Below are 21,978 nucleotides of genomic sequence, written 5' to 3'. Positions count from 1 at the left end.
GAGATCTATAACACATGCTCAACATTTTCACGATGGCAGTATACTTTTTATTTTTCTTCTAGTCCTCTAGGTATTCTGCCCCAATACATAATCTGAATGACTTGAGATAGCTGTAAAAGCTCCCTGTGAACATTTCTCCAAGTGTAAGTTATTGGGAAGATGTTTATATAATTCATGAAAATCTTTAGTCTTGTGTCCTTTTAATTTTTGTGAATCCATCGTACTGACAGAATCCTGCTTTGAGTTTATGCTTAAAGATTGGATTTATTCCTTCAGCTTATCAGGAAGAAAAAGAGAAATGAAACTGTATTTTCAGACATATATAATTTGGCCTCTGCACATATTGGCTGAGGTTTAACACTTCTAGAGTTTTCTCTCTTGAATTTGTTAAGGCTCATGCTAAACAGGCAGCCCTACCTACCCACCCAATGCTTCTTGTGGACTTTTGATAACATTAACCTAACATAGGAGCTCTTATTAATTTCTGATAATTTTGTTTTCCAGTATTGCTTGACATGCCTTTCCACCTCACATGAACTGGAAACCGCCTTTCCACCTCACATGAACTGGAAACCACAATTCATAAGAATTTTAGGAATACAGCATGGACAAACTATTATTATTTGAATACTTCTACATGCAGATGAATTACATCCATAGGATTTCAGGCCAAAGCACATGACCATGAAAAATGATATGCTTTCTTGTTCTCATGTCTGGTGGTTGAGGGTTAAGCACTGGAATACTGCTGCAGGAGAGAGGGGACCAAAGAGACCATCTACAGTGATGGCTCGCTGAAGAGGAATGTGACCTCTGTCACCAGTTGTATAGACTCACAGAACATTAATATTGGAGGATTCACTGAATTTAATCCATCAGTATACTGCTCTCCTACTTAGAGCTGCTACCCTGGAGGAGGACCCTAGAATCTCTATCCCAGGAGGTTGTTTTTAACAAAGCCTCCCAACTCTGTCTTATGTTTACAGTTTTGCTTTCTCCTAACCTCCACTTAATTTTATATAAGCGTCTTTAAGAAGAAAGGCAGGCCATTGTTCAAGACCTTCTACTAGTGGCCATGTACTGAGACTGTAGTGTCACTTGCTACCAGTGCATAGGAAGCCTGCACCTCCTGATTTCTGCCCACTTCCAAGGGGCAATCTGTGCTGTTCTCTCTGGCTTGCTTTCAGTATAGTCTCCTAGGATTTTGCATATTTTTTTTATCCTGAGCTCCTTCTCATCCAAAGCCTTCTGTCTGAAAATTTCCCCTTAGGTCCTTTACACCTCTGGCTTATCCCAGGGATCAGCTCTCAGAAGAGATAGTCCCTCACCCACCCGTGAACATGGTGCAAGCCTCCTCTCAGAACCATACGACCACACATCACTCTTTTTATTTCTTTTACTTACAAATAAACTAACAGCTTTTACAGCTCTGAGGGTTTAGGGAACATTTGTTGCAGTCCTCCACTCTTCTTGAACCTAAAGTGAGTGACATTAACCTAATCAGTGTTAAGGGTGGCTTATGTTTCCTTGTACTCATAGCCTGGGACATTTAGGCCACATAGTAGATCCATAGCCTTTCTCTGATCTCTCCTTCTATTATTACTATCATTAGAACAAACAACTATAAGACCCCTTTATCTGAACATAGACAAGCCAGTCACTTACTTATGGTGGCTCCAGACTCAGGCCTGTTGAGGGAGCTGATGATGACGAAGCCGAACCCTTCATTGTCTTTGCGGTGAATGACCACATCACTGGTCTGCAGGCTGTGTGAGGCAAAGCCTTCAGGCGGAGAGGCATTGCTACTGGGGGCGGCGTGGTTGCTGTTGGCATAGGTTGCGTAGTCACTGCGTGGAGAGCTGTGGTGGGTTGATACAGAGCCTGGACTCCTCCCATTCTCTGGGCAGGGCTCCCCTGAAATATAGATCATGGTACACAGGAACTCAGGAAAGGCCTTACTGAATTCCTCAGAAGGAGCAGGCACAAAGAGTGACCGGTTGATCTTCCCTCTAGATATGCAGAGTATTTGAAGGGCTGAAGATCTCTAGTCCACCAGGGCTTCATCCATTGTTAGCTTTTTCCAAAGCATGGTGACCCCCACCATTAGCCTCTTCCCACCCTATGAGTCCTGCCCACCCCATCAGCGTCTCCCCATCAGCCTTCCCCCAACCTTTCAACTCTTCATCAGCCTCCTCTAAGGTTGGTACTCGCTTTTTCCCCCTCTTGTTATGACTGCAAGTCCTAGAGACAATGACAACTTTTATGTATTAGCCTCTTGGTTGCATAGTAACCAACTAAAGATGATAGGAAAACAAGTGGACAGAATCCTAAATCATCATGGGCATATGACTCACTGAGAGAATTTATAAAAGGGCTGGGGAGATGGCTAAGTGGGTGAGATATTTGCTGTGCAATCATGAGGATCTGAGTTGAATCCCTAGAACCCATATAAAGGCAGACACTAGAGCATGTTTGTGGCGTCAGTGCTCCTACAAGGCAATGGGGAACAGAAGCTCCCTGGCCAGCTGGAGTAGACAACAGCAAGCAACAAAGAGACCCTGCCTCAAACAATGTGGAAGGCAAGGACAAGCTTGAGCCTGTCCTCTTAGCCCTACTAGTGTGTGCCGAGCACTGCTGCATCACACCCACATATTTGTGTACTTTCACATACAGACATACAGGTTAAAAGGAACAAACAGAAAAGTACCCATCTTCAGGACCCACCCATTAAGTGTCTGTTTATTTCCCCCACAGTAGGCCTGGGGAAGATGAGGCATAGGAATTGGGATCACATTTCACGATCGTTGGAGAAGGCTGCTATACCTGTAATTGGGGCCAGTAACACGGGATGGTTGCATAAAGGGGCCAACGTATGTTTTTGTTTTAAAGAACCACAGTTTAGCCAGGCAGTGGTGGCACACGCCTTTAATCCCAGCACTCGGAAGGCAGAAACAGGTGGATCTCTACGAGTTTTAGGCCAGCCTGGGCTACAGAGCAAGTTTCTGGACAGCCAGGGCTACACAGAGAAACTCTGTCTTGAAAAATAAATAAATAGCCACAGTTCTATCTTCTGGTAGTTTGCTAGCCTAGAAGTGTTAAATCACACTATATAGGTGGGAAATAGACCCCCCCCTTTTTTTTTTTTAACAAATGTGGCCTGCTTATTATTTATGTAACAGCCATCAGCTATATCTCAATCAGGTAGTTTAAAAGTATAAGCAAACCAATTGAGATTTTCATTGAAAATTAGTTTGTACTCTCTGGATCAAATCCAATATCAGGTTGACAAACTGAATGAATGTTGAATCTCAACAGAGTGTTTGAAGTCTTGTTCATATAAATTCCATATTACAAAATATACTTCATTATTAATTAGATAAACCTAACTAATACTTCCAAAATGAAGCATGCATAATTATGTGGAAATATGATAGGAAATTGGCAGCTAAGAGAAGCTAGTTTATGGTTTTAATTATTATTTTATGTGTGTGGGTGTTTTACCTGCATGTATGTATGTGCATTGTGTACATGCTCAGGGTCCATGGAATTCAGAAGAGGGTATTGGACCCCTGGAACTGGAGAAACATATGGTTGTGAGCTGCCATGTGGGTGCTGGGAATTGAACCCAGGTCCTCTGGAAGAACAACTAGTGCTCTTAGTGACTGAGCCATCTCCCTCTAGTGCCAAGAAGCTTGTTTTTGAAATCAAATTTGGTCTGCCATCCAGGAAGGGTTTGTCATTTTAACTTAATACCTAGGTGCTGGCAATGAGTGGGATAATAGGAGTTGATTTGGTTTTTAGAGTACTGTAGTGAGAAACAGGACTGTTCCATTTCCTTCCTAACATTCAACACAGAATCAAAAAAATGTTGTTCAATGGAATAATAAGAGAGAATGACCACATTTCCTGATTTCTTGTGGGGCCTGTAGATACTGACTCTTATTTAGAATACTGGTTAAAAGTGATCCACAGAAAGCCTGTTACCCGTGAAGCCTGTTGAGGTCACAAGCTGCAGTTCCAGCATTGACAGTGTGGCATGCCTGGGAGAGAGTGGAACTCTGAGAAGTGGGGCCCAGCTGGATCCTTTGGTTCATTGGGGTGTACCCTGAAAGGGGGTGGTGGGACACCAGTCCCCTCTGTCCTTGTCTTCGTTCTCTAGCTGTGATGTACATGGGATTACTTTACGTGCTTGTAGCACTGTGTGTTGGCACAGGCCCAAAACAAATGGGTCATGTCTGAAACTGTGACAAAAGCAACCTTTCCTCATTCTAAGCTAATTCATCTCAGGTATTAGTTATATTAATAGAGAGCTGATGAACAACCTGAAATGAGGACATCAAGGGGGAAAGAGATTTCCAGGAGATGTTCTCTTATACTGATATCCAAAGAAAGAACTGCATTTATTCATATCCCAAGACATTAGAAGTAGCATTAAATTGCTGGGCGCTGTGAGTACAACTTTAATCCCAGCACATGGGAGGCAGAAGCAGGAGGATCTCTGTGAGTTCTAGGCCAGCCTGGTCTACACAAGAAAAACCCCATCTCAAAACTGCCAACCCCCCCCCCCCAAAGAAAGCATTGTTAAATCAACTAAAATTTTGAAGAGAATAAATGAAAATTAAGACACTTAGTAATACAAAGGCCTTATGAAATTAATTAATATTTTGAAGGTAGTTTATTAAGGACGCCAAAGGGAGAAGGGAGCTGTGGAAGAGCTGTATACTACCTTCTTCCTTCCTTTTCATTCAAGAGGAATTGAGATCCAAGCTAGTGCCATTATGATTTGATCTACCTGAGCTTTTTCTTTAAGATATAGTTAATTACTCTTCAATATAAGAAGATAATTTTCATTCATGAGTAATGTACTGAGGTCACAAAAGAACGAAATGTCAATGTCAAAGCCTTTCCCTGCTTTGAACTAGAACTGGGTGTTTGTGTCTGTAAAATGTACCCTCCTTGCTGGAAAGAATCTTCCAAAGACAGGCTTGGTGAAGCACATGTCTTTTATCAGTTCTTGAGAAAGTTGGAAATAAAGTGATTAGAGATAGTCTTGGAAAAGAAAAACAAACAATTATTATGCTGCTACATTAAATTGAAAATCTCCATAGTTATTGGACCAAATCAGTAACTAAATGTCATAGGCAATGACAAGAGAGATCTCATTTTCTGGCTGTCATATTTTAGGGGAGTTGAGAGCTGGGGTTGTCAGTAAATTGGCAACAAAGAAAAATTATATGTCTTTGCAATAAGTGGCTGGGAGTGGCTAGATTGTGGGTTCTCGAGAGTGAGGGAATCACTGACTAAGTCAATGTGAGTGATCCTTGGGTAACAGGAAGAATCAAATTCACCATTAGTGCACTTTCCTATTACATTTGGATTCCTTTCCAACCTCCTGAGAAAAATCCCTTTATCATCAGCAAAATGAGCATGTTTTAAGTTAGGCAGTAACTGGGAAGACTTCCAAGCCTTCCCAGGGTAGCTCTGGTCTCTGACACTTGGAATTTGTAGCACTGCTGTCTTTGAGAAGCTGATGTCAAATGCTTCCTATTCTTCATTTGAGTAGGACTGCTGTCCTTCCAAACCTCTCTGTGGTGTAGCCATCAACAGGGTTAGAATATTACAGCAAAAGGCCAGGCAATTCAACACCATATACATTAAAGAATTACCAAGTTCTCAGGGTATCTGGTGCCTTTTGGTTCATTCATACATGGCCACTCAAAATTCAGTCACTTAGCATTTTCTCAAGTCAAAGACTTAAGTTTTAGGTTAGGTTTTGTCCTGACCCTACTGGTGATATTGGAAATCATTGTGACACTTTACTGGAAGAGACTCTTCCTTTGGGAGAGTGGGGATGGCTGATGGTGCCTGCAGGTGAGAAGCCTTGGACTCAAGCATTTATATTGGTGGGACTTGCTTCCCATCGTCACATTGTTGGTCTAAACCTCATATGCTAATTGTTAAAACTGATTGCCAATGTTTATAAGTAGGGAGAATTGATAGGATTATGGATTTGTAATTTCTCTTGACTTTTTAAAGCTGGATCATGGCTAAACATTGTCTGAGTCACCATGTTCCTGACAACATTCCAATGCCTCTTGCAAATATCAAATTCATTCATGTGCTCACTAGGTGAGGAATCCAAAAGTCGAACAGGACTGTTGCAATCAGAGCTTTCATTTCCTTTCTAGATGCTCATTCTAAGTATTAGGACTTGAAGATTCTGTAAATCTGATGGACTGTGCCCGCCTCCAGACTGTGATGGGTATATCTTGCCTTGAAGCAGAGCTAGGGCTAGGGGGCATGCATATGAATAGAGCGTGAAACTTGGGCTGGGGTACCCAGATGTATAGATATTCTCATGGGGAGGGCAACCCTGGGTGTGGCCCTGCCTGTGTTTGTGTAGGTAGAGCTGGTTTATACTCATCAACATAGACAGCTTATTGGATAGGTGTCATGTTCACAAAGGAAAAGGAAATTCACTTAGAATGGCAAAGGGTAGACCAAGACCAAGGGCTGTTCCCACCAACTTGTTTCACAGTGCTCCCAGTGAGCTCCCATTCCTTAACACTGGGCCAAGAATTCTACTCTCCTTGGGTAATGGAGAAAGATAATGATAGCATGGAGACTGACTACAACATGTTTTGATTAAGCCATAAAACTTTCTTTCATATTCATTCTCGATTCACAAGTTAGGGAATTCCTTAGGGATATCTTACTCTCAGACAAACAGTGTGCATCCAAATCAATGTGCCATTAGGTTGAATATCTCAAAGCTGAGCTATCAAATACATAAATATTTATATTTTCAGCATAGTAATTAAAGTCACTCTCTTAATATCCTTGGGGAAAAAAACTAACCAAATGCTGGAGCTGGTGATATGAATAAGACAGCTCTCAAAACCAGTTCAATGTACAAGATTTGTGCTCGTTATTCCTTAGGAAAAGACACTGGAGGGTTCCTACACTGCTTGTTCTTTAACTTAGCAATTTCTCATTTTTGATGATTTAGCCTATAGCTGAAAATTTTTGCCTTTCTACTTTTAGTGTACACATGTTTCTTAAAGTTGATTATTTAGAGTGGGCTTTTGTGTCAGCTTACTTTTTGCCCACTTTTTGTTATCAGCCTATCTGTATGCTATGGTGTATGTGTTCTTTTTCTGACACATCAGTTTGGAAACCAGGGCCTGCCTTCCCATAGGAAGCAGTATGTCTGCATGAGCCAAGGCCAGGTTAAGATGGAGGGGTGTAATCTCTATGGCTGCACCATCCCCCAGCACCCCAAGCTCCAAACAGTGCTGCTGTGAGATAATGCACCACCAATCTCTCTTCCTAGGTCTTTGTTTCTGCTGAGCTAACTGTTCGCTTCCATCAGCTCTGGACTGTCCTATCCCACTGCCTTGCTTAACAGAGCAGGATAACAGCAGCATGACTTAAAAAGACATCCCCCTTGTCACATCCATCTGGAGTTGTCCTTTATCACTTTGAAGAAATGGCAGCTATGAGGAAGTTTGTTTTCTTATGCCTTGTAGATTTCTTTTACCCTGATTTTAGGCATTTATTTTACCATTTATTTAAATTCAAGCATCCTGTCTTGAATTTAATGATTTTCAGTTCTGGTGGCGCTTTCAGGGGTCAGGGCTGAATGAACATGGAATCTCACAGTACGAGTAATCTGTGGTGGAACATTATCCAGAATTAAATGCACTCAGAAGCCAGACAGAAAGAAGCTGGTAAGAACTGCAGCAAAGATTGCCTTATAGAAGTCACATGACCTACAAATGGCAAGGGTACCTTTGTGCAATATTTGGCCTATACTCCAACAACTTGGGTTGATTAGAACAAAATTTAATTTGCAATAATCAGCTGGTGGCAAAGAGAACATGAAATTCTGTTGGTATACTGGATTTGTACTTTGTAGTATATTTCCTCATAAATCAGTTATCTTTTTAATTTATCTTCAGGTTACAGTACATATAGCACAGCAAACTTTTTTTTGTTAAAAATCACTCTGTAGGGAAGAGAAGCAATTAGATGTTAACCAAGCAAGCACTGTCTCCCTCCTGGCCACTCGCTCAAGGAGAAGGCATAATTCAAGGTGTTTTATTTCTTTGGGTCAAGTGGTATGCCATGGATTTTGGAAGACAGATGGCACCTTGTAGCAAAACCTCCATCCAGTGCAAGATATATAGTGGTCTCTGCTGGTGAAGTCTGATGATTTGTCTGATTTGCTGTTTGAAATGACTGCCCTTGCTCAAAGGCTAGTCTCTATGGGACTCAAAAAGAAAACGATATTTATTCCAAACAATAAATCTTATGCTTTCTATTCATCCCCAGCCTGTGATTTTAAAGGTGGCCCTTTAAAAAATTCTAATATTACATGTGAATATATATGGAAGAACTAGGGAGTGACATTCATCAATGATCTGTCTTTGGTTTGTTTCAGGGAGTGGGCATAGTGTCTTAAGGTGGAATTTGGAGCTGATAATAGCATATAAATGAGGACTAGCACCAGAGATGAGCCCACCTTCACCTTGTCATTAACTGACCGTGACTATTAGGCAATCTATTATTCCTTGGGCCTCAGTTTCCTTATCTGTAATGCAAAGGGCTCATGTGACTAAGCTCACTCCTAATTTTAGAATTGGGTCAGTAGCGGGGAGTTCAGGTGGCTGAGGAGATAGGGCAGTGGGCTTTTGGGACAGAGAGTGAGGGGGGAGCATGGCTGGAGTTGCTGCTTCTGTGATTGACAAGACAAAGCATGGTCAGGACTTAGAAAAAAGATCTGTGATGCCACACCATTCCATGTGAGGTTATAAACCCACTGTGGTGATTGCAGTAGACATAACCCCTGGAAAAGAACAGTCCACTGGGGCTTCATAGTGAAGGGAAGACAGTGAGAGAACAGTATGAGTATATGGGCTGACTTTGAAATACATGTCTTTGGTGGATTCTTTTTGAAGCCAAGAAAATAGCTTAAAGGGAATAATTACTTCTAATTTATCTGTTTCATAAGCTTAGAGCTATATGAATTATGTTTTCTCAGTGCGAGTGAGAGCTGTAGTTCCCCATATAGGGTGGTAGGCGTATTGTTACCTTTTATCAGGCGCTACAATGAAAGCTAATTTTCCATCCTGGTATCCTTATTACAGTATAAAAATGCTATAGTTTTTTGTTTGTAAACACAATGAGAAACATTTTCAAAAGGCATATTTTTCATTATTATAATGTTTTCCTCATAACAAGCATGTACCAAAGAGCACAGAGCATACACATTTTGAATCAGCCCCAGGCTTTCCTAGGAAATTTTAATGACTACATTAAAAATGGCCTCAAAGGCTGGATTAGTGGGGTTGAAAAGCTCCATTTTGGAAAATAGTTATTTGTAGAACATCTAGCTTGTTTCTTTCCCCACATAATACAGAAACTAATTTTAAGTTTGCTTCTATTTCCTCATTATCTACCTGGAGTGTCCCACTGCTTCATGCCCAACTCTTGCTGCCCACCTCAGGACGTACCTCCACATAGTACCTTTCTTCTCACAGTGAGGTTCACCTGCCCGTTGCGGGCTGCGTGGTGCATAAGGTCGATGACATAGCGGTGGGTCTTGCCAGCCACTGGGATCCCATCCACATAGACAAGCTCATCTCCTGGGTGTAGACGGCCGTCTCTGTCGGCGGAGCCCATGGCAATGACGGCTCCAATCAAAATCTAGAAATGAGGAGAGAGCGTTCACATATGTATACAGGGGCATGCGCTTGAAAAGTAGATGCTGAGAGGCGGGGCGGATGTCCTTTCAGGTACTGTTTCCCATTGTCTACTGCTCACAGAAAAGTAAATGCTGGACTTATTGCTGGTTTCCATAAAGTGTCCCACAGGGGACACTTGCTGACTGCATCATAATTGTCAGCCTTAAGGGGAATTAGAACACACTGATGTTAGCTGGCTACCATACACGACCTCTGCACTGAAATACTGCGGAGACTGAGTCACACCAGTTCTTGACTGTCTAGGCTTGAATATGGCTTCTTAAGCTTTGCAAGCCTCACCTCCTTCTCTTACAAAATGGGGTGATAATACGGCCAGTTCATAGGCTTGCTGGGAGAGGCCACTGAGAAAAATTAACTTTTGCATGACATTGTATGTACGAAAATGTCAGGAACCACTTGTGGTTCACCATTAATCTCTGACAGAGGTTCAATTTTTTTCCCCTTGCTTGTTTACTTTGAGACATTGGAGGGGTAAAGCAAAAAGAAAACAAAACAATATTGTTTTCTGGCTAGTTGATGTACTCAAACAGTCTCAGCTGAACCTTCTCCAAATTCTTGTTTCATTCACTGAGGGTTTCTTTAGAACACTGTCTTCTGCTGCACAAATAAAAACATTCCCAGCTCCATGTCCGCTCAAATGCTTCGGTGGTAGATACAGCACCACTGTGCCAGGAAGGGAGGAGGTGTGCATTCTGGAACTCAAGGCATTATTATAATGCCACAAACTAGGACCATGATGAAAAGCAGTATATAGACTTCCAAGAATCCAGTGGGCTCTCTTGATTTAGTGACTATAAGCAAGGCCTTTTTTTTTTTCTCTTCTTCAGAGGGAAGTAATGGTGCTTAGTATTTTAGTTTTTCTGTTCAACCTACAAAACAATTTCTTCAAGTTGTGCACAACAGGTCTCTTTTTTCTTTTGCCAGTATCTGAGCTGTATGGCTCCTGAAGGCAGTGGTTTCATCAGCCTGACAATATTACAGAGGCCTCACTCCAGGTTTTAAATCCTTATAAAGCAATCTTTTGCTCAATAATTGATTTCTTTCAGGCATAATAATTTCTTTCAAGTCTCAGATCTGCAGATGCCAGCTAGCTTGTAGAATCGCCCCAACCTGACCTGACTTGCATGTCGTGTCTTCAGGTTTGTTACCCAGAATGCACATTCTTGAACTCAGTCCTGTTCTCATGTCTGACAGCATGGTGACTGGATCTGAATGTACAGATCTCTTAGGGACAGGCACCATCAAAGTTAGAAGGGTTTCATATCCTTACACATTGCAGAGAGGAATGACCATTTCCTACCGTATTGCCGCAGTCTACTATCCTGGGGGTGGGGTAAAAAATAGCATTGCTAGCTGGGCAGTGGTGGCGCACGCCTTTAATCCCAGCAGTCGGAAGGCAGAGCCAGGCGGATCTCTGTGAGTTCAAGGCCAGCCTGGGCTACCAAGTGAGTTCCAGGAAAGGCGCAAAGCTACACAGAGAAACCCTGTCTCGAAACAAAACAAAAACAAACAACCCCTACCCCCCAATAGCATTGCTTCCATGATGAACTGCTTCCACTGCCCTGAGGAGCCACTCAATTTTGCTGTCACGGGAAGGCTTTGCACCCCCTGTTCTTTTCCTTGAACCCGCTGTACCTACTTGCCAATAGTATAGAAGTTGGGTATACTTCTGAAAATCTATTTCCTGTTATTGTCATGCCAACCCAAATGTTTGAATGTCTTCTAAAGATATTCTAGTCTGCTCTTCAAAAGGCTCAGCCCACAATGGAGTGCCTCAAAGGTTTTCTGGGTGCTTTGTGCAAAAGCCAGTTAAAATAAGTGTTTGTTTCTCCATTGCTCTATGAAAGCTGCATAATTCCCTGTACAAGGAAGTAGGAAAGTTTGTAACTAGTTGTAAAGAAAACAGTTTATGAACTTTTTAGCTAGCTAATTACCAACTCTAAGGCAAAATTCTGCTTCTAACCTATGAAAGTTTACAGCTGTGAGAGCCTACAGTTACAACAGGGCCTTATACAAACCTAGAAAACATAAGTCACACAATGGAAAATTCCTGTTACTCTCTTGTTGTGGGGAAAATGCAAGGATGTACACATACTATTGATGCTACATTTTCTGTTGCTAGTTTGATGTCACTCATTAAAAGAAAGTCCCTGTAAAACATTGCTTTCTTGTCATATTGCTGTGATAATACCAATTCATTTCAACAAATATTCACTGAGGAGTGCAGGGATGATACTATAGAAGGCCAGAAATCCACAGTGCAAATAATAATAATCCTCAACTTATGGAGCCACAATTCCTGGGGTGTAAAAAAATGTAAAAAATACGCAACCTAAATAGTATGTTAGAAGATATGTACAATGGGAAAAACAGAAGGCATGTGTGGGTGTCACCTATGTGGCCAAGGCAATTAGGGTTCCTTAGAGTAGGCATCATTGAAAAGTTGACACTTTGAAGTGTCAAATGACAGTGAAGTGTACTGAACACCTTTTCCCTCACTTTTATTAATGCTTTGAGAATTTCATACCATGTATTTTGATGGTATTCATTCTTCCCCTGAAAGCCTTCCCAGATCACCCTCTCTTCCCTCCCTATCAACCTTTCTGTTCCTTTTTTCTTTCTGCACTCACCAAGAATGGTTGATGCTGCCATTGTACCCTTCTGTGGAGCATGGCCAACCCTTCAGGGGCTGCACCCTTAGAGAAACCGAGTCTCCTTTTCCTGGCAGTTACCAGTCGCCAGTAAGCTATGAGTGGTGCTTTGCTTCTGTCTCCCTTCCTCCAGGCTGAGATTTTGTCTGGCTTGAGCTTGCACAGCGTTTGTGCACACTGTCATAGTCACTGTGAGTTCATATGGGCAACTGCCCTGCTGTGTTTGGAAAGCACTATTTCCTTAGTCATCTGCTTCCTCTGGCTCTTACAATCTTCACACAACCTTTCCTGTAATGATCTGTAAGCCTTGGAAAGAGGGATGTTATATAGGGGTCTCATTTAGAGTCGAGTGTTCCACAGTCTCATCTTCTTTGTCCCTTGACCAGTCATCATGGGGCTCTGTGTTATTTGCCATCCACTAAAAAAGAAAAAAATGCTTTTTTTTCTGATGAGAATTGAGAGATGCACTAATCTGTGGGTATAAAAATAAGCCATTAGGAATCAGTTTAACCTTATGCCTATTTAGTGAAGTAACATCTGTAGGTTCTCCTGTGTCCAAGGACCTGTTTAGCTACGGGTTCTTGGTGGCTCCAATAATGGTGCCGGATGCGGTTTTAAACTTGTGGAGCAGGCCTTCCAAACAATCGGAAGGTAGTCGGTTACTTTCATGACATTTGTGCCATTATGCAGCAGTGGGCATGGCTTACCAGGCTGATTGTTCTAGCTCATGTGGTTCACAGCTGAGTAAAACTGGTGTTTACTTTTTTCTTTTGGTAGTACATGTAGACCTTCCAAAATGGTGAAAGCTAGCCAGTAGGGGTGAGACTTGATTTCTGTCTGAACACATTTAAAAACTTGTAAAGCTCCAATCTTTCAAATCTTCCTTTATTTTGTTCTTTCAAATCTTGAGTATTTATTTTTATATAGACTATTCAATTAGCACTTTAAATAAATTAAATATATCATTACTTATTAATTAGTGTTACATAATTATTTCTATATGCAATAATATGTAGTTATATTGTATAATATATCCTCTGCTTTATTTTTAAAAGGGTTGCTGTAGCTATTGACCTGAGTTGTGGTTATGCACTGGGTGGGCATTATGACCTGGCCTGTGCCTGGCATGCTGGAGAGGCATCGGAGGTGTTCATCCACCAGTTAAAGCATCTTTGCTCCATCCATCAGGAACAGCTGCCTTTGCTGATAGTGGCTGACCACTCAGACCATTCTTCCAACTCTCTTGTTACTCTTCCTTCTCAGCCTTTGGCGGTTTTATACCTTTGAGTATTGAATTTCATTGGTGATACAGAGATAGCTTTATGTCTTTCTATTCAGGAAAACCCTACTTCTAAAAGGCTTCAGATGTGATTTGTATACTCGATACATTCTATTATTTCTCATTTGCTATGTTAACTGCAGGGACTTGATAATTTATGACTGTCTTTTGTACTGTAACTTTTGTTGGCTTCCCAATGCACATGTTACAGACTGGTGTAAGCTCATGAGACCATGTCTCAGGATACCCAACTCTTTCAGACAGTTGTTCACCAACTTTAGGGTATGTAGGTATGAGCTGTGAGCTTTCAAACTCTTCTAGATCAACCACCCTTGGAATTTTACAGGCCAGAGATAGGGTATACATTTTGGGGTATGGTCTCAGTATGTAGCTGTGGCTGGTGTAGATCAAACTGGCTCTGAACTCACAGGATATGCCTGGCTCTGCCTTCTGATGTAAAGGTGTGGCCAACACACCTCACCAGAGTGTGAGATTTTGAATGTTTGCTAAGTACCTGAGCTAGACTGAGCATTTCTATTTAGTTCAATGGCCACAGGAACTATGGTCTTACTGGTCATATCCCAAGTTATCCCTGGCCCATCGCACTGGTCACTCTCCAGGCATACTGAAACTTGTTAGTCTAGATTCCCTTATGTATCAAGTCGAATCTTCCTTCTGATCTTGTTGACCACTGGCCATGCTTGCCGGCAAGCCAGCCCAGTCAATGTCTCCTTGCCCTGGTCATTATCCCCGTGACCTCAATTGACTCTTCAGCCTCAGACTCACTCTTCAGATTTCTCTTCTCCATGCTCTTAAAGGAACATTCTGACACATCTCTATTGTTCTGGCCCAGAAGGAAAAAATTAGTGGGAAAACTGATAGAAAACGTGTCTGCATGAAAGTCCATACCCTGAGTCTTTTCAATTATGCTTTCTTTTCTAATACCAAGTGTCCAGCCCTAAAATCCTATAGGTATGAGCCACACTAAGTGGACTCAGCAGGTTGTATTTATGAATGTATTTATGTAACAATAATAATAGAAAAGATGCCATAAACTTGAGAGGGGGTGCAGGTGTGGCTTGGGAGGAGCTGGAGGAAAGGAGAGGAGGGAAATGGTATAAATATAGTACTCACATATTAAATTCTAAATAAATACGCCTCAAAGGAACAAATCAACTTCATAATCCTACTGTATCTCAAGCTTTAAAGGCACAGAACAAAACAGTATGCCCTGTGAAATAGCAATTCAATTCAAGCCGCTGATATACCAGGAAGCTAGGGGAAAAGATACTGCTCAAAGTAAAGCAAGACCAAATCCAAATCACAAACAACCTCTGCAGCCTCACATCATCCCCACCCTTTCTGCACTGCCTGCCCAAAGTCAGCACAACCCAGTAGATCTGTTCAGCGACCAAGTCCTGCAAGTTGCCACAGTGGCAGACACTTCAGATCCTTCCAAAACAGCTCCAGAAGTTTACATCAGCCGTCAGTCCGAGAAACAGGTCTGTCCAATGTCTGCCTTTATTTTGGAAGGTTTGTCTCCCCTGTTATAGTTTCTAGATCTTTCCATCTTGATGCCTTTTCATTGCTTTTCAGTTCACAGCAGGAAATCTCATTTTTGTTCCTTTCTGGCAATTTTTCATCTCTCTCTATTTCTATTGTTACTTAACTGTGAAAAGCATCTCTCTCTCTCTTCTTTTTTTTTTTTAAAGAAAAAAATTCCTGGACATTTGGCTTGAACAGGAGCCCCACTGTTCATTGTTTGTGGAAGCCTAGTTGTCATGTTCAATGTGAACCCCAGGGTGTCAATACCACTTCATGTGTATGGAGACAGAAACCTGTCTGATATGATCTGTGAGATCTGTGGATGATGAACACATCACCTTACTTACCTCTGTAGCACACCAGCAATTAAATGAGGCAGGGCTGGGTTTGTATGTTATCTCTGAGCTCAGCATATGGAAAAGCAGGAAGGACGTGCAGATGGGAGATTTTTCTTAAAGTAAACTCCCTGATATTGACACAGTCATTCTCTGAGATGCAGCATTCTGGTTTTGAAGGCTCCCTTTTTAGCATTTCCTGTATTAGGATGAGTTAAATTTCTACATTATTGCTGAAGGGCCAAAAGTTGAAAACTGCAGCAGGAGTCTGTTTTAAGTCATTTAAATGAGGAATAAAGAGGAATAAATCTCAGTAAGAATAAAGATGACCAGAAATCCATGTAATCTGAGGCTTATCATAAATACTTGATGCCTAGCTGCTGTGTTGAAGGGAGGAAGGATTTAGGAATGAAAGGACTGTGTTCAGAAGGTCTGAGATCAGGAGCCTGTGTACAAAGCAGGCAGAGGTGATGTCCTGAGCCATGTGGGGGCTGTGCACATGCCCGCTGGATCGTGCTTTAGTTCAATGTGTGTTCCGTTCTGCTAGCCAGTTTCATTGTTTTTGTGTTGGATTAAGACTAGAGCAGTAGTTCTCAACTTCTTCAATGTTGTGACCCTTTAATACAGTTCCTCATGTTGTAGTGACCCCAACCATAACATTATTTTGTTGCTACTTCATAACTATAATTTTGCTACTATTATAATCATAATATAAATATATGATATGCAGGATATCTGCTATTTGACCACCACAGGTGGCGAGCCACAGTTCTAGAAGGGCATCTCCCGTCTTGAGCTAGCCAAGTCTACACACATCCCATGACTTGGGCAAAGCCCCTCTACCTCTGGAGAAGAGGATATCTGCGGGTGATGTTTACTAACTGGGGTGTTGGTGTATCTCCCAAACAGACAATTATGAGCCTAGGGGTCCAGCAGATACCAAAACCCATACCATGATATGGATTGGAACATTGTTGTTTTGCTTTATATTCACTTTATAGCTTAACATGTATGTATTTATACATAGGAGAAAGGACCTATAGGCTCTGTTGTATTAAAATAGCAATATTGTCATTGCTTAGGGCCTATATGAACCATGATTTTGCCCAGGCTGGAGGCTCCTTTGCTCTAAGGTATTCACCTTCCTAGTTTCTTTCAGTTCAACTGTCTTGGATGACAGTCTCAAAAGTAGTTGGGTAAATGAGTAACAGAGGCATCAAGGGAATTTTAGGAACTATGGTCATGCTTGGTCTTAATTGGCTCCAGCCAGTTGTCATAATGGAAATGTCATTAGATTAGTTTTTCAAGAGAAAATGGAAATCACACACACACACACACACACACACACACACACACACACACACACACACACACACACACATGAATTAGTTCCCAACAGTATAAATATTCCAAGGCAGCAAGAGCATGCCACAGGGCTGCTGGAACTACATCTGTGCTTCTGGGACTGGCTCACTCCCATTTTCTAGAGACCTCGAAATGAAATCAATACTCACTCTGAAGCATCCAGTTTTGCATTGGGATAAGTACTCTGTTCAGCCCCACTTAACACATACATGTTGTATCAGATTCTGTATTAAGTTGGGAGATAAAATCCCCATCAAATTGTAGTCCCTGTCTTCAAGAAGCTCATGGAGCTTTATGTAGTGGTGGTACCATAGCCAACAAGGCTTATCCAAGGTGTGATTAATACTGTTTAAAAACTTTCCCCAATGTCCTGCAATACAGTCAGCTGTGATAATCTTTCACAGTTTCCATGGTGACTGTAAAAAAATAAAAAAAGAGTAAGCTCATGTTTTGGTATGATGAGCAAAACCATTCCAGTCAGTGTATTCTGGAACAGAGAACACATTTATCTGGAAAGAACTCTTGAAGTTGGCATGTCAGCCTGAGCATGGCAGGTTCTGTCTGGGTTTGTTGTTACATACTCTGCAGTGTCTCAGTGCTCACTACTGCAGAGAAAGTTATGAATTAACATATACTGGTATTTTATTATGAGTTCTTTTATTTCGTATCTTTTAAGACTATGGTTTTGTTCTAAACAATTTTACCTTGGTCCAAGCCAAGTCCCCGGTTCATGAGAGGTAACTGCCAAACTTTCCAAATGGAATGTCTGTATTGTCCATGGTGAACTCCTTGGACCACAGCTGACATGGTTTATAATGAGATGACTCAGCGCTGGCCAGCCACACCCATGGTCTTAGGAAGCTGATAACTACAGGGCTGGGCCTTTGAGGTCTGTGATATCAGTCTGGCTTCTGGCAAAAAGAGAACACTAGAGATGGAATTTGACCATGAAATTGATGATGCAATTACTTGTGTCCATGTATGAAACCATAGTTAAAAACGCTGGTCACCACAGTTTGGCTTAACATCCTGATTGGCAAATGGCTGTGGAATGCAGGCGACTTTGCATTTGAGTTTTCCTCATGTGGTTGTAGGCATATCTCTTTTGCATGGTTCTCATGCTTATTCTTTCACTATAATAATATTATAACACATTTTCGAGTTCTCTCTGTTTAGTGAATTACCAAAGCTGAGGAAGGCTGTGGGTGTACAGGGCAGTTCTTCAGTGGCTTCAGACTGACACAGCTGTCCCACTTTCTCGTTTGTAGTTCTTAAGAAAAATTTGAATGTTCTGAGAATAAAACACCCTTAGATAAGGAGGGCTGGCTAGGATATCCTGGGCTATGTTCCCTTATCTCTGTAAACAGAATGTGCTTTAGCCTGGAGAGTCCTGGTTATTTCAGAGTATAAAACACACAGTGGGCTGCTTTGGGGGGTTGTTCCACAGCTGTGAGGCATGGGCAATTGAGACTCCAGCTATCTTGGAAGGCTTTCCTGAGCCAGAGACTAGCATAGAGTGAGTCTTCAGCTTCTATTACTACTGACAAGTAATCAACCTACTTCATGTGCCCTGTGTATATACACAGTCTTTCACTGAACTTAAACAAAATTCAAAATATATACTGTGAAACTGTTACATTAGGGGCATCCATATCCACAGTAGTGTCTACATTGCAGTTTGGAGACACTCTTCTCTTTGCAGTTTAGCAAACTCATTTCAGTTGATGTTTGGAATCCTGGGTGGATTTGGGTAGATGATGACTTTAAGCTCAGTTTTGGGTAACTCTGGTTAATGGCATAGCTTTCATTTATGGAATAAGAAATATAAGGAGAAGATGAAATCCTTTAGTATGAACAGAAATTCTTCCTGACCAAACTGAATGTGTGAACCCACAAGCATGTTCTGAGCAATTCTGAGGGAAGCCAAGTCAGACAACCATCCTGTAGAGGCCAGGAACCTAGAGGTATAATCAGTGCAGTCAACATTTACATAGGTAAAAAGGCGCTATGACATCACAGTCATTTGCATATGAAATGATCTATTGGGAATGAGGCTGGAGGACTGGTCAGGTGACTGAGGACCTCAGAACCAGGTGACAAGTAGGGGGAATGCTGCTGTGAAGGGGAGCAAATGAATGTGCTATCCTTAACTAAGTCCCTCCAGGAAGTCTGAAGTTCCTTGGGGCTGGCATTTTCTTGGCTCCTCTTCCCCTTCTGAAAAACTAAGAGAAAAATGGGACCAATCTTTGGCCAGTGTGTCTTTTCATCTTCCTTGGCAGCTGGAGGCTTAGGGCATGCTGGGTGATTGCTACCCAGGAATTAGGGAGCCTTCCCCTGTAGTTTTCTGCAGTAAGACACCTCCTATTACATAGTGGAGCTCCTCTTATGGGGCAGAGGAGATGCCTGTAGGATTCTGGTCAGACTCTCAGCTTGAATGTCCAGAGAGAAGGAGCTCACTCTATACAAAGGCCATCTACTTGGGGACGGTTTTAATTATTATAGGTTCCTTTCTTGTGTTAGACTGGTGTTTTCTCCTTTTTGGAAATTTCTGCTGATCAATTTTATGTTTCTGTTGGGAAACAATCTACTAATATCTACTAATATAATGGTAGAAAAGGCTGATGATCATAGGCATTTATTTAGAACTTGTTACAGTCCATGCACCAAGAGTTTTAACTTACATCTTCTTTACTCCTTAAAGCTATTCTGTGGGATGGTAATTCTGGCTGCCCCCATCTTCCAGATGAGCAAACTGAGGCTTATAGTTTGGTGTCTCATCTGAGCTAGGATGGGATGGACTCATACTTGCCTTTGCTTCCTTGAGCACCATTTAAGATACATCTCTACCATGAGTGTTTCAGAAAGGGTTTTTTAATATGAGCTCACAAATCTAAGTTCACTATGTTTTCTGTATCTCAATGAGTATTGCTAGTTTATGTTTTCATTCTGAATATGTATACCCATATGGCCATGTGTATATATTAATATAAAAATTACTACAGAACCATTATCAAATTCTTTCAACTGCTGCTGACTTCATGAAAATATGCTTTTCATAATGCCTTAATTCAGTTTGGCTCAGATTTTTTAGCAGAGAATTTAATTTTACTTCAATTCACCCCTGTGGTTTTTACTCCTCATTGTTTTTGTTGCAAGCATATATGATTCTGTGGTTTCTAGCCGCCTGTTCTGTCATATTTTATGACTGCCTCTTAAAGAATCCCATGTTCCAGAACCACTGAATAATTGAACTACTCAAAAAGCATCAGTCCATTCTTAGAGACAGCACTGTCACTCCCAGTGAGATTGCTAGGGAGATAAGGACTGTGGAGATTCTTGTATTTTGTGAGGTAGTGTTAAGAGAACTAGAAGAGAGAACACAGACTGCAGTCTGCCATGTGTTCTATATATTTCCTTTTTGATACCAAACTGAATGATACTCTCTGTGCTATTTATACACAAAACAGTCATGTGTGGAAATAATGTAGATTCAACTTACAGGCTGTCCAGGTTCATCTCCCCCGAGGATTCTGAAGCCAAATCCAGACTCCATCCTTCGAAGGTGGACATCCAGTTCCTTATAATCTGGACCTGGCATAAAGGAAATCCCATTGAATAATGAATACTGCCTCTTCCCCACCTCCCAAGGAACAGAACACACCAATGACAAATTAATTTGTGGCTGTGATTGATGAGAGTGCTGTTAGTCAATGAAAAGCACAGAGGATAGAGAATACACGGTGGCAAAGAAGTGCACACCCTAGATGTGTGTAGTCCCCAGAGTGGCAGTGAACACCTAGAGCATCATCCACAGGCAGAGAGAACACATGAGTTTCTGAGTGAAGGAAGTTGATGGTTCTATTATTTTTAATTTTCCTGAGAGCTTTTGGATTACCTTTAAGAAGCTTGTCTGTGACTTTGAGGATGTTTGCTCTGATTTTCTCAGAAAGGAGCGAGAGAGCAGATGGCTGAACCTGCAAGTGTCTATTTAAGTCCTGCCTAGTGGGCTGCTACCGTCTGTTTATAATTTGATGTATCCAGTGTTGGTGGCGGCGGCTGGTGGTGGTGGTGGTGGTGGTGGTGGTGGTGGTGGTGTGTGTGTGTGTGTGTGTGTGTGTGTGTGTGTATGTTATAATTATGTCTTTTTGGGTATGCTCCTTTAGTCTTTCCATAAGGTACAGGCAGAACTCTATCCAGGTCCAAGAAGAATTAATTAATTAATTGGTATCTTGAAAGTAAATTAGAGAAGGGATATCCATCTAAGGTTGGACCACAAGAACAAAAATGGACCTTTAAGAGAGATGGAAAACTCTCCTGAATGGCATTTATTTTATTTCTAGGATAAAGTAAAACCATGGGAAGTATTTAGACTCTCCAAGGAGAATATCACATGTCTCCTTTTGTGCCCTTTTTAGGGGAAACATGTCAATCATGAGAGATTGTGGGTTTTCATGACCCTGTTAGCATGTCAGGATGATCATCAGTCTGGAGGAATATTTATTAAGCTATTTTGGACTTAAGAAATATTTAGCCATTTCTGGGCTTTAGTGGTTTAAAGGTAGTATTAGGAGCAGGCCTTTGATAAAATTCTCCTTGCTTAAACAGGACAGTTTTGGAAATTAGGATGAGATTTCATGGGATAATCCTCATGGGACAAAAATCAAAATCTTAAAAACACTAAGCCACTTAGATATAGAATATTAGTTACAGTAAACAGGGCTCACGGAGTGATAGCCTACATATTTTTCCCAGCCTCATTGGTAAGGGACTATACAGAGGCCACTGAATACAGCCATTCTAGCTAGGCTTTGTATTCATCCATCTGATCTGTTTTCAGTGAAAAATGAAAGGCAAGACATCTGCTTTTGATATATGGGCAAATGATAGTTACCTGGTACTTTCGTAAGGGAGCTGCCCTGGCTCATAGACACTACACATGTGTATGCCGTATAAGACTTACAAGCATCTGTATCTGTTATGATCAAACATACACACAACCAAGGTCTTTCCTGTTCACTAGTACAGGCCGTCAAAGA

General features: G+C 41.5%; 1 protein-coding gene across 7 annotated transcripts in view; it reads right to left on the bottom strand.

Annotated features, from left to right (window-relative positions):
• The window catches only part of Magi2 (membrane associated guanylate kinase, WW and PDZ domain containing 2), a 1,436,700-nt gene that overhangs the window by 130,030 nt on the left and 1,284,692 nt on the right, over positions 1 to 21,978 (bottom strand). For all 7 annotated transcript variants that reach the window (XM_036180392.1, XM_036180388.1, XM_036180389.1 and 4 more), the window contains 3 exons: positions 20,442 to 20,533; positions 9,516 to 9,708; positions 1,666 to 1,914 (listed from right to left, as the gene is read on the bottom strand). In XM_036180392.1, coding sequence (XP_036036285.1) covers positions 1,666 to 1,914; positions 9,516 to 9,708; positions 20,442 to 20,533 — 534 coding nt within the window. The remainder of the gene's footprint in view (positions 1 to 1,665; positions 1,915 to 9,515; positions 9,709 to 20,441; positions 20,534 to 21,978) is intronic.

This window comes from Onychomys torridus, chromosome 3 (assembly GCF_903995425.1).
Source record: "Onychomys torridus chromosome 3, mOncTor1.1, whole genome shotgun sequence".
In the NCBI taxonomy this organism is placed as follows: Eukaryota; Metazoa; Chordata; class Mammalia; order Rodentia; family Cricetidae; genus Onychomys; species Onychomys torridus.
This window is presented reverse-complemented; position numbering and strand designations above follow the sequence as displayed.